The 14959-nt window shown below is 38.3% G+C and overlaps 1 protein-coding gene across 1 annotated transcript in view; it reads left to right on the top strand.

The window, feature by feature from the left end:
* The first annotated feature begins 1696 nt into the window (after nt 1-1696).
* polrmt (polymerase (RNA) mitochondrial (DNA directed)) overlaps nt 1697-14959 on the top strand; it is a 58039-nt gene continuing 44776 nt past the window's right edge. The window contains 6 exon segments of the mRNA XM_042484064.1: nt 1697-1856; nt 3469-3567; nt 3857-4186; nt 4189-4670; nt 5060-5193; nt 12127-12313. Coding sequence (XP_042339998.1) covers nt 1715-1856; nt 3469-3567; nt 3857-4186; nt 4189-4670; nt 5060-5193; nt 12127-12313 — 1374 coding nt within the window. The 5' untranslated portion in view covers nt 1697-1714.

Genomic DNA, 14959 nt, shown 5'->3' on the forward strand with positions numbered 1-14959 from the left:
AAAATATGAGTACGATTTTGTACCCAAGTAATTGCATTAGTTTGTATAACCTGAGACTTATTTGTTTAATCTTAGTGTGTAACAACGAGTTACAAATACTCAACATGCAATTTGTAATCTTTCACTGACAGTATAATGTTGTGCACCGTGTAACTAAAACTATGTCGACACCTGGATTTCTAACATATAATAAACATGTAAATCAAAAAGCATGAGCTTTACCAAAAGTACACAAAGTATGTGGACGGGAAAGTCTACATAATTTTGGCAATGTGGTGCAACTATAACATAATCACAGGAGCACTTTTATTCTCATTTAGCCTAATATGTGAAAATAAAGGAACTTAACCTTAATCAAGCACTCAAGCTGACCCTGCCGATCAGGAGGTATTTCAGTGAGCTCTCACTTAATTCATTAGCTACATCGGCATTATGTTAAGACGTGTAACAATGGGCCTCATGAAATGAGATATACCAGCGAATTTTCTCTTATTTCTGCTCGTATCCAGGATTTGCTCTTTTTACCCATTTATTTTTGGGTTTCACTAATTTTTTTTATTTTTGCTTTTCTCTTAGAAAATGTAAGTGGTCAAGAACACTCATACCAAGGTAAGAGAAAAACATCTTTCTTTCACAGTCCACAAATTATTATTCAGCGCAAGGAAAAATAAGTTTTACATTAAAGGAACATTTTTTAAAAGGTTAAGAGGTTTTAGAGTAATTATAATGACTATTATTACATCTCAGGTCTAGAGAAATTCAACTGTACTTGTTGCATTAATCCCAGTTAGACCCACTGTAACATCAGTTACTGTGCGTCCCTCTGCTGACCAGAATGTAACTAAGTGCATTTACTCAAGTACAAATTCGAGGTTACTTTTCTTTTATTTGAATATTTTAGTCTCATGCTACTTTACACTTCTACTCCACTGCACTTCAGAGGGAAATATTGTACTTTTTACTCCACTGCTATTATTAGATAAACACTTTACATATTAAGATTTTAACACACCAACCAAAAATAGGACAAATATACAAGTGCAGCTGAGACAAGTAGTCGATGAATTAATTGGCAACTATTTCTTTCTTTGTGTAAGTCATTTTTCATGCAAAAAACATCTCATAGTTCCAGCTTCTCATATAAACTGTATGTATGAGGACCTGCTGTTTTATTTTTGAATTATTTAAATAATATTGATTTATTTAAACCTTTGTGCATGTGTACTTTTACTTTCAATACTTTAATACATTTCCCTGAAATAACATTTACTTTGTTTCTATATTTAACAGGACCTACATGTCATTACTGCAGACGTTTTTTTTTTTTTTTTTTTACAACCTTTTTGGTACCATTTCTCCAGTCTTGGTCACGTGCCAGAGACGTTGTACATGACACAAAAACTACAGTTTTATAGTAAAGCCACACCTGTGCTAATAAGTGACTTATTATCAGGTAGGATACAGCATTGAGCACACCTGCATAAGAGCAGATTGGGATGGTTAAGAACGTTTGGTGCATTTGGAGAAAACATCTCAAATATTTTGTCTCTAAAAACTAAGAGACTCTGCACGAGGCCCGTTGTGACGCAGCTCGATTTATCTGTGATCTTCTAACCAGGCCTTAAACAACGATGATCGCTCCCTCGCGATTAGCTTGGTCTCATTTAAGATGGCTGCCTAGTGCGGAGAAATAACGCGGTTATTACATGTCAACATGTCACTTCTCCGAGTATGTGCCTTCGCTAAATGTCTGAATCGTCGCAGTTTATTTGAAAAATGTGCTGTTCGCGTGTCCCTGGTGAACCACTTTCAGCTGTGTTTGTCGTTAAGAAACGGAGCAGTTAGACGGATATCAGGTGAGTCTGTCCCAGCTTCATGTCCCAGTCAAAGACACTGTGATGGACATGTTTGCCCAGTGTCGTCGAGGACTTTGGTGTTAAATGTAGACGTGCTTACATGTTTATTTAATGTGGGGTTTTAGCAAATAGGTCCCAGAAGAGTGTAATCGTTTGATAAAGGGATTTATTATTGAGTCCAGTCTGAAGATGTTTTGTTTGTGGACAATAACTGACCAAATAATGGTTAACGCTTTTCACAGAGAATGAGTAAATATTTCAGGAGTCTTTGTTGCTGTATCGGTCAGCTGAAACAACTTAAAGGTGATGTAAGGGACTGTTCTTTATTTTAACAGAGGAGGCAGGAGGCTGGGGTGTGACTTGGTTTGTTTGGGGTTTTTTTTACCCTCCCTGAAGCTACAGATATGTTTCTTTGTGCTTCCCTGAGTGACTTAGAAGAAGTGCATCACCCCCCTTCACCATAAAATAGTTGTTAGATTTGAAAGACTTTTATTTTGAAAGTTATCGACACGAAATCCCTGGAGTTGAAAAGAAAAGCCTCGTTTTTTCGCTCTTTCATTGCATGCTGGTTTGTTAGTGCAAACGGTTTCACTATTTTATTATGTTGTAAAAATGTGATGTAGACATGTAGAATGATGTTATTTTGATGAAATATTACTGTTACAAAGGTAGATTTGGTTATAGTGTTCGTCCCACATAAAGTTGTTCGAGGACCACTGAAAATTTGAAATTTTGACATTGATTGAAAATTTTTGTTTTGATGCTTTCTGTCTGTGATAAATGGCATAATTTTGGTGATATTTATTAATTTATTTATTATTAAAAAAATAAGAAAACATGCTTTCCAAACCCACCTGCAGGTTCAGAGTCATGTTTTTTTTTTTTTTTTTTTTTTTAAAAATAACAGTTGTGAAATAAATACAAAATAAAGCCATTTAAAATTGCATGCCTCTCCCCTAAGCCTCTAAAATGAAGAATTTAAGTCCCTCCCTAGTGCTTTGAAATGCGTGTCCCTTTTTGCACCCCCCCCCCCCCAATCCCCCCCCCCCCCCCCCCCCCCCCCTCATAAATAACAAACAGTCCTAAACTATCACTAATATTGCAAGGAACTCTATAAGAAAACCTTCTTGACTGCTAATGATGATGTCCTAAACCAGTAAATTATGTAACCATAGCAGCAAAATTAGCATGTTAGAAATGTTAGGAGGACTGTTCTTTATTTGTCAGAGGAGATGCCTGCAGTGTGACATGGTTTTTGTTTGTTTGTTTGTTTTTGTTTGTTGTTTGATGTGACAAATGTTTTCCTTAAGCCTCTCTGAAAATGCATGACTGTTCTTTGACCATAAATAGAAATTAAGGTTTTGGATCCAATGTAAAGAGCAAACAGCACAGAATTTAGAGGTGTAACAAAGCTAATTTCTTTAGCAAAGAAGATTCTCCTTACAAATAATATCTTTATCATACAAGTTTTCAAGTTTTCATATTTTTGGTCTAAGATAACCAGAGTGATTTATACACCCATTTCAAGTTGTATGTTCTTCCCCAAAGGCAAAATGACAGAAAAATAAGACTTATTATGTGTAATGATATATTACTGTTTTTGTTTTTTTAGAGACACCCTTCAAGCTTCAAAGAAGAAATGTTTCATTCGTAATCCCAAGGAGGGAAGATGCAAAGAAACGTGTACTGGAACAGTCTCAGTTGTTAGACGGTATGTTATTGTGTATGGCAGACTGTCAAGCTGCTACATCTCTAACCCTCAATTCCACAAAGTAACATACAATAAATAATAACAATTTCATGGCAAACACTGTTATGTGAGAGTTGCCTGAGGTTTTCTTCTGTATGCTGCCATCTCAAACTGCATGTGTTTCTGTTTGGTGTTACTTACTTGGCCCTTTTGCGAATTTAATAAGTAGATCTGTCTTTTTGAGTCTGTTACTCTAAAACAGTCTATTCAGTGATTTTGTTAAGACACCTTTTCTGTCTCTCTCTCTCAGTGCTTGAGGCCAGGATCCAGCAGCTCCAATCTGACACTGTTTTAAATGTCCAACATGCAAAGGTGCAATTTGTTAAAGCCCCCTCCTCTGGAAAAGTGGTTTTATCTGGTAAAGGTCCCAAAAGCACCCCTAAGGAGAAAACTGATATTCCTGAACCAGGACATACTGTTGCTAAAGGAGCTTCTAAATTTCAGCTGAGCCGCTGGATGGAAAAATTAACAAAGGAGGAGAAAAACAATCTCAAAATACAGCAGGGCCTCAAACAAAAAACTAAGACGAATGCGAAGAAGAAATGTGTGGACAAATCTAAAGGTAGCAAAGGCAGCTTGATGCTCCCGGTACATCACACAAAATTATATCTACCAAAGCTAAAAAGACTAAACCCTTGACTGCAAAAAACAGAGGTCAAACTGAATTGAGTGATAAGATTACTGCAGTTTCTCCGACACCACTTCCCAGTGCAGAAGGCCCAAAGCAGACTCTTGCTGATGCTGATGCTGATGCTGATGCAGATGTTGATGTTGAGGCCATGGCCAATGAGCTGGCTGAGGTGGAGGAGGCTGAGTTGAGGCTTGATCAACAAGAAAGCCAGTGGGAATCTTCAAGTGGACTGCAGCCTGTCAAGAAGCGCAAGAAGGGAACTGTGTGTGAGAACATGCAGCTGAGCATTCGCTGTTTCCTAGAGACTTGTGTGTTTGTTGGGGACATTGAGAGGGCACACAGGGTCCTTCTCACCCAGCACAGAGCTTTGAGTCGACGTAAACATCTGAACACAGACATCAACAACATCTTAATGAGGATGTGGGCCAAGAAGGTGAGTTCAACAAGTGGTACTTTGCAAGGTTTTTTGTTTCGCTAACCGATCAAAGCAAGTTTAAGAAACTTCAGAAAGATGACAAGTGAAGTATTAAAATTCTGCATATGTTTCCTTGTTGCTGTTGATGACTGATGGCAAACTTCCTCAGGATGGTAATTTCTGACTTGTGAATGAGATAATGTGAGTGTTTATATTAAAAATAACTGCACATTCCCTGGTTTTCAGGTAGCGTTTTTGATTCACTTTATTGCACTTTAAATCTCATCTTTGTTAACTTGTCAGATTTCCATGGTGTCTAAACATTTCTTGAGGAAACATCGGTATAAAGAGAACGTTTAAGCAAAGTTTGATGGTCCTCCCATGCATCTCTCTCTCTCTGTTTGCAGGGCTCATTAAATCCTCTTGGACGTATATTTATTCTAATAGAAGAAGCTGGTCTAAAGCCAAATGCAGGATCCTACTGTGCTGCCTTGGAGTGCATGGGCCGCAATCCCAGCTGTCCCCCAAGGGTCATCACAAGGTACACACACTCACACACACACACTAATGCCACCCAAGAGAAGACTCATTAACACCCGTGTTTGTGACAACAAACATTTACAAGTGAACACATTTGATTTGAATCTGAATTATTTTATATTTTACCAACCAATGTGCATTTACAATAAAAATGAAAATCTTTCTGTCAATATTTAGAATTTGGAATATAACAAACTCCAACACAAAACTTAATGTAAATGAATTAAGTAAATGTCGAATCGAAATTGAAATATTCATCATCATATACAGCAAGTTCCCAGGAATTTTTTTTATGGAGTCAAGTGAAAATTTAAATAAAAAATTGAATAAATAAAGAAAGGTCCCTGGGGTTTTACAAAGTAAAAGTTCCCCCCATTCTGACACTTTCTTTGCACTATTGGTATTATTTGCATTTTATTAACAGGATAAACTGTTTCGGATAATAATGACATATGACATATCTTTCAGACATTCTGCAACTGTGCTCACATAGGAGACCATAAATGTATACCATTTCATACCATCGGCAGAGCATTTTTATTTAATATGTCATCTTTTGCTTTAGAGCAACTATGGTATTACTGTAAGGTCATGGGTCAATGTTTGAGTTTGAAAGGTGAGTTGTGGTAATGCAGAGACTTACCAGCAGGGGTCATGCTGTGCTCACAGTTTACACTTGTGCACATCCTTCCTGAGTTCTTGCATATAGTATTTCTTCATGATTGTTGCCACGATTATCACAACTAATGACCATTATGATCTATAAATAATCAGAGAAGTAACACAGTGTAAGAAGTATCCCAACAGTGGTTTTTCTATTTTAACTTCTTGTGTTTTTCGTGGTTGGGTTGTTGTTGGTTTAGCTGAGAGTTGGAGGATAGCAGCAGTGGTCAGGTGGTGGTTTTCCCATTTTTGTAATATATTCTGTAATGATCTATTTTTATGCTGAATTTGTTTGGTTTTGTTGTGGCAATAATGATTTCCGCTGGGACATTCAGAGCTTCTCCTTGCCATCATGGCTCCGTCCTGACTGGTTCATTTGTAAAAACCAAGCAGTGTATGAATTGTAAATTTAAGCATGCTTTAGTGCTTAACAGTTTCATTGTTCAGTGTCTCTCCTGCATTAAGCTGACAGAATCAAGTGTTCCTAACATTTTGTACCTTATTTGCTGTGCCTCTCTCTCATCGCTGATATTGTTTCCATGGCAACTCGGCATCACAGGGTTGTTCCTTAAATTTTTTGTCGATTGTGAATGTTTCTGTAATAATTATTGCAGCTTTTCACAAAGCCACTTAGAATTGTTTTGGTTGTGGCAGCATGCTGACACAGTGTTAATGAGGTTGTCTTCAACTAATTAAATTGTAACAAGACAGCTGAACTCTGCTGTCGTGCACTGTGGTGTATTTAATTAATTTTTGGTTAGACAACCCTGGAAGTTATTGCAACTTTTTTTTTACAAGGACAAACTTGACAGTCAGTAGCCCAGTTGTGTCTCAGTAGTAACTAGGTCATCCTGACAACTCACTTTTAAGTATTATTAATCATGTTATTGTAAAGACCGTTTCAGCTTCATTCTTAGATTTATTACTTGACATATAGCACATACAGTATACACCTACTGTGCACAGCTTCAGCACAACACTACATGTGTCACTCTGTGTGTGCCTGTTTGATGGCTGTCGATACAATCAGCTGGCCTGCTGCCCAGACAGTGGCAGGCTCATATTGACTTTTCTGTTTTTTCTTAGGGGCCCTGACATTAGTCTTGAGTTATGATAGCAGGAAAGTACAGCACACAAGCTATATTTGTTTTGTTTATCCTAATGCATGTTGATATAAAGACCCTGTTGAACAATGCACTTTCATGCCCTCTTTTAAATATGTTATGTAAGTCATGTCTTAGTTCAGGAGTCTCCTCCTTCACAATGTGCATTTTAAGAATACAACATGTAGACAGGGCTTTCCTAATCCAAAAGCTTTCAACTCTCAATCATTGATATCTGAATCACCCTCAAAAATCTATTTGGTCCTAGTAGTTACTGTTAACTCAGTACATTGCCTGCCAGTTGTGAAAGACACGAGAACATGTGGAGTGAGCCCCTGTTAGTTGCCACAAGGCTTAGGTAGTATCAAGGTATTACTGTATACAGGGGTATTTAAAAATCTAAAAGGTATGATTTTCAATAAGGTCAAAAATAGATGCTCCTCTTTGTATTGTATTGATACGTAGATGCTATATTGAGGTGATGTGGTGCACAGTATGTGCCACCAGAGGTCAGTCTCCACTGGTGGAAAAGTAAGCTGAGCTGAGGAAGATGGCAACTTCGAGTGGTGGGGATAACGTTACAGGATTAATTAAAAAGCAAAATGCCTCTGCTCCTGTTTCGGAGTATTTACACATATAACTATATCTTGAAATGGCTTCTTCAAACAACAAAAGCAGTTTATTAGCTGCATGATTTCAGGGACGGCTGTGGCTCAGGAGGTAGAGCAGGTCGTCCTCTCATTGGAAGTTTAGCGGTTTGATACCCGGCCTCTTCAGTCAACATGTCAAAGTATCCTTGGGAGAGATACTGAACCCCAAATTGCTCCTAATATCTGCCATCAGTGTGTAAATGAGTATGAATGATTAAAAAACTTAGTAGCAGGAGGAACCTTGTTTGGTAGCCTCAGCCACCAGTGTATGAATGTGTGTGCGAATGGGTGATTGTGACTCTTGGTATCAAAGTGCCTTGAGAGGTTAATCGACTAGAAAAGTGCTGTAAAAGTGTAGGTCCATCCATTTATCATGTTATCCAACACATCGTCTCCATTGAGCCTACTGATGGGTTAGTATCTGCTCAGTGTTATCGGGTCCACCAGAAAGAGATGCCCTTATTTCCGATCTGTTCATTATTCTGTGGATCATAAGTATTTAAACTTAGATTGCATATTAGAAACACAGCATACCTCTACGACATTGACAACCATGGCCAGAGACATTATGTTATCGGGTACCTCCCATTCTCATGAATGCAATATCTCAAGAATGCCATGAGGGGATTTTTTTTTTTTTTTCAAATTTGGCCCATTGTCCACTTGGACTGATTAAAATTTGGTGTTTAAGAGGTCAAAGTTTAGGGTCTCTGTGACCACACAAAACTCAAGAATTCATACACTAATTATGAAAAAAATTTCATGCAAATGTCTAAAAGGATAAAAAGATGAAGTGATGCCTTATATATCCAAAGGTTAACTTCACTGTGACATCATAATGTTCTGCAAAAAGCTTTTCTGGCCATTATTCAATGTCATATCTCAGGAACAGAAGGGGAAACATTTGGTCAGACACTGAATCTGGTGACACTCTGAATCTTGGGTGGCCACCTTGAAACTCTGCTGATTCCCGGAGAGAAGGTGCGTGTGACATATTCATGTTTTTACAGACATGGATATAAACTGTACCTGCAACTTGACTGTTTGCGGAGACATACAACCACTAGGTGGTAATTCTAGTTTTTGTTTGTTTCATTTTACATTAATACCATAAAATGCTGTACACCCTTGTGAAATATCAAGAAGGTATGAAAAAAATACATACAACCCAAGCTTAGCTGCAACTTTGTTGGTGACATTGAAAAAAAACTAGATTTCTTTCTTTTTTGAGTTTATATGTTGACAAAATCTGCCTGAATACACCATAACCACACACCATTTTGGTGATTTTCATTGCGAATGTGAGTGCAGGTTCAGCCCAAACCCTTAAGTCTTCTCAAGGTCTAACCTTTAAGCCACAATATGTCCTTTGATAAAGGCACCGTGTCAACGGGGGCACAGCTACTGTAGTTTGTAATCACGCCATGCAAAGTTGCTCATTCCTCCAACATGATTTTGCAGTGAAATTATTAAATATATCACTCCCGTATGTCACTGCAGGCTTGATTAGTTGTTTGTTAGCTTCATCAGCCTCAGTCATGTCAAGTGTGTTTGCACAAACTACACAAAGAGTGACACACATACTTTCTTCCCTTGGACTCATGGGACATCACCCTATGCAGAATGGTCCAATAGCGGGACAGGTGGCAGGGAAGTAGGGTTGTGGGTAGGTATCTGGTTGGTCCATCGATCACTGTAAGCTGATGCTTGTATGACATTGTTGTTCTGCAGTGGTGCACTCCTGCTCAGTCTCAGGCCAAGCAGCCTCTCTTACAGTCGGCACTGTTATCATTTTCTCTGTCACACAATGTGTTTATAGTGCCTGTTCTTTTCTTTACTGTGTTGTCTCCCCCTTTATTATGGCCAGACTGCTGTACTCTCCTAATATCACTCTCGTCTGTGAAGTCTCCCCTGCAGCATCCTTGCCCTCAATGTACCAATCTGTTCCCCTCTCCTCTGTCTCTTTCACACACATACTGACTCACGCACACGCTCACGCACACACTTATCCCTTTAAGTTTTCCCTTTTGTAAGTGCTGTGTCCTCCAGAGCTCTTTGCTCCCTAGGGTGCAGCAGAGCAGTCACCAGGCTGATTATGCTCTATCTTTCAACCTCTCTGCTCTCTTTGTTCCTCTGGACCACAGTGCCAGCACCCAGACTAATCCTCTCTTTGTTCAAGGCTCTCTCTCATTTACTCAGACCAAAATTGCACATTGCATCACAAGAGACTCCGAGGCATGAATGAAAATACTAAAAAAATTTGACCTCATTGGCTTGCTTTAGAAATATACACTTTATAACTTCAAACACTACAGAAAATTGTAACGCAATGCTTTCTTCATTGTATTCATTCATTCATTTGCAGAAGCCTGCTCACTTCTGATTAGATTAAGTTGGCGGAAGTTGCTGAGCCAAGGTTTCCTCCAGATGGTAATTAGCACGCTGTTACCTATAATTGTCTGGAGGAAAAAGGTGTGCAGGGAAAAGCAGAGCTCTCATCCTCTGTGGTCGATGACAAATGAGTTTTGCTCACTTCTGTCTCTCGGCTTAGTCATGTAGTTTCTGCGTTAACCTCTAGGGAGCAGTGCAAGCAAACAAGGCTCCTCAATCGTTGGGCAGCGGCTTTATACTCCAAATTGTGCATGGCACTAACAAGGTTTTACCCCTGTAGACATACAACAACTATAATTACACATAAGAAAAAGTGCACACTGTAGGTCAAACAAATACCTTACAATGCCTGGATGAAATTCAGTTATTGTTAAAAATATTGCATTGGCCCAATTTTAAGACCAAAAGAATACATCAGTTTACAGCATAATAACATTGAATACCAAAACCCATAAACAGCTTACAGATATGTATCACTTTAGCCAATGAATCTCACTGATCACAGAAGAATGAAGATCCACCAGGCTGAAAATATAATTCACAAGCCCTCTTAGGTAACATATATCAAATTGAGTTATAATATAATCCTGTTATTGCAACTCTCATTTGTATTCCAGGGACTGGTTGCACATTAATATTATCTGCATTCTGCAGTCCAGTCATGGAGACTGTGCTTTCTCTCTCTAGGAGATTGTATTTAAATAAACATTTCACTGATGTTGTCAGTGCCCATCTGCTTCTGGATCAAACTCATAGTATGAGTCTGACAGAAAGGCCCTTCAATGCAAATACTTAGATTGATATTCTGCGACTGTAGATTAGGGTGGGTGAGGCATATACAATGATCCCACTGACAAGGGAGTTTTTTTATAAGCTGAATTAATCAGTAGCTCAGGAAGTTATATGATTATCTTACTCCCATTCCCACATCAACAGGCAGGTCACAAAGGTTGTGAACTCTGGACTCGTGATCAGACTCCAAAGTCTGTTCCATCATAATAACCATAATCTCTCACGTAAATGAAAATCCACTTTTTGTGTTATCTGATGGGCTGGTTCTCTTTCTGAAAACATTTAGCTACCCTGAGGAAAAGGAAGAGTGTTGTAATTATTACCAAGGGCCACAGAGTTGCATGGAGGTTATGTTTTCTTAATGTTAGTATACTGTATACTATGCATAGTATATCAGTCTGGAGACTGTAGACTGTCTCTTGTTGGCACTATATGAAAAACTGAAGACATTTAGTGGATTGATATCCTTGCAAGGATATAAGAGAATCATATTTGAAAAGGTATTATAAGTTTCAGTTGTTTTAACCAAAGTTATCACACTCTCTGATTTTAAAAGTAAATTAGCATGTGAAAAGCCAGCATAGTTTCATATCAATGACTGTTGGAAAAATTAAAGACAAACAAGGATTACTTTTGTGAGTTTTTTGTTGTTGTTTTTAACTTTGAATTAACTGTATTTTACACTGATAAAATTCTCCATTATATAAGTGAAGTCTGGTGGCTTTGGCAGTAGCAATATTCGGGCTGTTTCTGGTTTTACACAAATGATCTTCCTCTTTAACTGAAAGGTCTGTCTCTGTAGGGATACTTTCCATAGCGGTGTTATACATTTAAAATAATGATCTTTAAAGTGGCAAAAAAGCACTTTTAGTGTATGTAAAGTGATCTTGCACACTGCGCACATGCAGGGAGCAGCTTGTTTTACGGCTGCCGCCTGCAGCTCTCTCGCTAAATACTGGACCAATATCAGAAATTGTGGTTAACATTAGTCACTTAGGCACAAAAACATGGAAAAAAGAGCCCAGGTTGAAAAATACAGAGGTTACCCGTTAATATTCTTTAATAAGCTACCATAACACTCTTTATTGATGGTGCTATTGGTAATTCTTAATTATAGAGCCCATATTAGTCATCGGGGAGTGACTGGACAGTATGAATTTATTCCAAATAAACTCCAATAAGGGAGATAAAAAAAAAATGTCAAATCTCAAAACCTGACAAAAGTGAATTGTTAAGTCACTTGTTCTGATGAGCATTCCCTAGTCTCCACAGATGAAGCATGGCTGCTTAAGGGTCAGTAAAAATCTGATACACCAAATGTCCTTGTTTATCCAGGTGCCTAAAACAGATGGAAGAGGATGGCCTGTCTGTCGACGACCTGTTCAGCCAGTGTATGTTCCGGCAAGATGAGAGAGAAATGGTGCTAAAGGCCGTGCACAACGTCCGGCCCGACTACCAGCCCAGCTTCAGCGCAGAAACAAAGCAGTACATCCCAGCGCTTGTTCAGGACTTCTACACTCAGGTATCTCGCTTTGTCATGTACCACGTTTGCAGTTATTGTAATACAATACACTCAATCAGCTCATGATGTTAAGCGATGGTCTGCTTTATGAACATACAATTTTCTACCGATGTTCGAACAATCACGGTTATTTACATAAAAGATTTCTGTATTTGTGGTATTCTCGCTTTTCTCACTAGGCAGTGCCTGTCAGAAAGAAAAGATCAAGTTGTGCATTTCGAAGCACCATTTAGAGTTAAGCAATTTTTTTAAAATCAAAATCGAGCAGTTGATTAGTTAGTTGCTCATGTGTTCAGAACAGTGTTAATCAAACCTGATAAAACCACACCCACATAATCCCAGTGTTTTGACTGTCAAACTCTTAACAAGTAATATGGATGTTTTTTTATCAGACTTAAACTTTGTTGCTCATTTAGTAATAAAAATTTGATTCCTGTTAAATATTTCAGAATTTAAACCAAGTGTATAGGGGCTCTAAGAGGTAAATATATTTGTGTATCTTCGGTGTATATTGGAATGAAAATGATAGTGGGCCTTGCAGCAGTCCTTGTAGTCCGCCAAAGCTAACTTTGACATAAGAATTCAGATATGCATGGGCTTTGCATGCATCATTACTCAAAAAAAAACCCACTTACCAAGTGGCCTTGGCTAAAACTACATTTTCACCACTTTGGGTATAGTACCCTTAAAACTGTATGTAACCTGTCAGACATGTACCTCAGTGGAAGATCTGTTTAGTGTTTCCACTGCAGACATAAATCTTAATGTAGGTTGGGTTGATTACAGTTGGTAATAGTTGCATCACTGCTTAATCCAGCTCTTACTGTAATTCCTCCTCACAGATGATTTCTGCACCTTGCTGATCACCACCGAATGTTTGCATGACATTTTCAGAACAAAAAAGACCAGGGTGGAGTGTTTAGAGCAGGGTTAAAGTGCTATTGCACTGCACAGGAGCAATCAATGGACTGTGATTTTTCTAGCTCCACGTTTTTATATCTGAATAGTGTGCTGGGTACTTCATATGTAGAGTAATGAAAAAAATGTGACAGAATGGAACAGTTTCCATGGTACCACCCCTAACTTTGACAATGAAAATGCAAAAATAACCATTCTAATGTGTAACAAACTGAACCAGACTGCTTGGTAGAAATAAGTCTTTAACAGAGATGGATGAATCACCTGAAAAGTATAACGAACATCTAAGTGTTAGCTGCTGGTCTCTAAATTTAGTGGCTGTTGCAGTAACTACAACATGCTAATCTTTTGATGGCAGATGTTTGCTGTAATCATAAATGTTATACCCTTCTTACTTTAAAAAGATGAGATGTAGAATAAGCGTCCATACCATGACATGCATTTCATTAAGATTGGATTTCAACCTAAAAGCATTAAAGGATGAGTTAAATTCATTTAGAAACTGCACGGGGCTTCATGTTAAAGAGTGATAATGTATGAATGTATAAATAGAGTAAGAGTTTTTTTTTAACGCCAAGTCTTGTGTATGTTTCGAGAGTCAAAGCACCAGAGAGCTGGGAAAGCTGTCAGAAGGCTCCAGCGTGACTACGAAAGATTTGATTGTCACCCCTTCACAGCCAGACAGGCACTGGCCTATTTATAGTGAGCCAACTCTGCTTTCTAATGGGTCCGCCGCATTCCTTGCCTCTCCTCCTCTCACCTCTCCATCTTTTTGATCCACCTCACTTCCACTCCTGATTCTCACATGATTCATTAACAACAACTTCTGTTCAATTGCAGTATTTTTAGCTTTAATGCTTGCGCAACATTCACTTTGGTCTTCATCTGAGTGACATATTTTTGGTCTACTTTATGGTAGCAATCAGCAGGTTGTGTATTTTTATCTTAAGAGTGTATGCGAAACTATGCCACTTAGTGAAATGTGAAACAGGTCAAATGTGACTGCTCCATTACCGTTGCCTCTGATTGCATTTGTAAGGCCGGTTATCTGACTGTGACTTTCTGGCAGGTTGATTTAATGACTGAGAAGCTGTCCAAATAACTGGTCCACTAGATAACAGAGGAGCAGACTGGATGGTCTCCGGAGAGTTTCGAATCAGTGTCAGCAGCAGACACACAATCTAATTAGAATATTGTTTGTTGTTGTGAGATGGAATTTTGATTAAGCTGATGCTTGTACAAAATGCAGTTTGATCTAGTTTCAACTCGCCATCAGAGATTGTTTGGTATTCTATCATTTGATTATTTTCATCTGGAAGCTGGCCTATATGTGTTCCCATTTTATCAGAACATTTAATTTTGCTTACCTTGCAATACTAAAAGTAGATGCCAAAGTCTCCTGGTCAAATTTTGTTAATCCATCCAGTGAGTGCATTGTAGGCGTATTAAAGGTCCAGTGTTCAGGATTTAGGGGGGTATATTGTCAGCAATAGAATATATAACATAGAAAGTAATTTTCTTTAGTTTATAACCACCTGAAAATAGGGATAGTTGTGTTTTTGTTACCTTACAATGAGGTGTTTAAATTTACAGAGGGAGCAGGTTTTCGTCTACAGAGTCCATCATTTTGCATCACCATGTTTCTACAAAAACCCAGAATGGACAAACCCTGTCTCTAGAAGGGCCATTAGCATTTTGGTGTTGGCCACCATAGTTGGCAGTTGAGTT

Source organism: Plectropomus leopardus, chromosome 3, assembly GCF_008729295.1.
Source record: "Plectropomus leopardus isolate mb chromosome 3, YSFRI_Pleo_2.0, whole genome shotgun sequence".
In the NCBI taxonomy this organism is placed as follows: Eukaryota; Metazoa; Chordata; class Actinopteri; order Perciformes; family Serranidae; genus Plectropomus; species Plectropomus leopardus.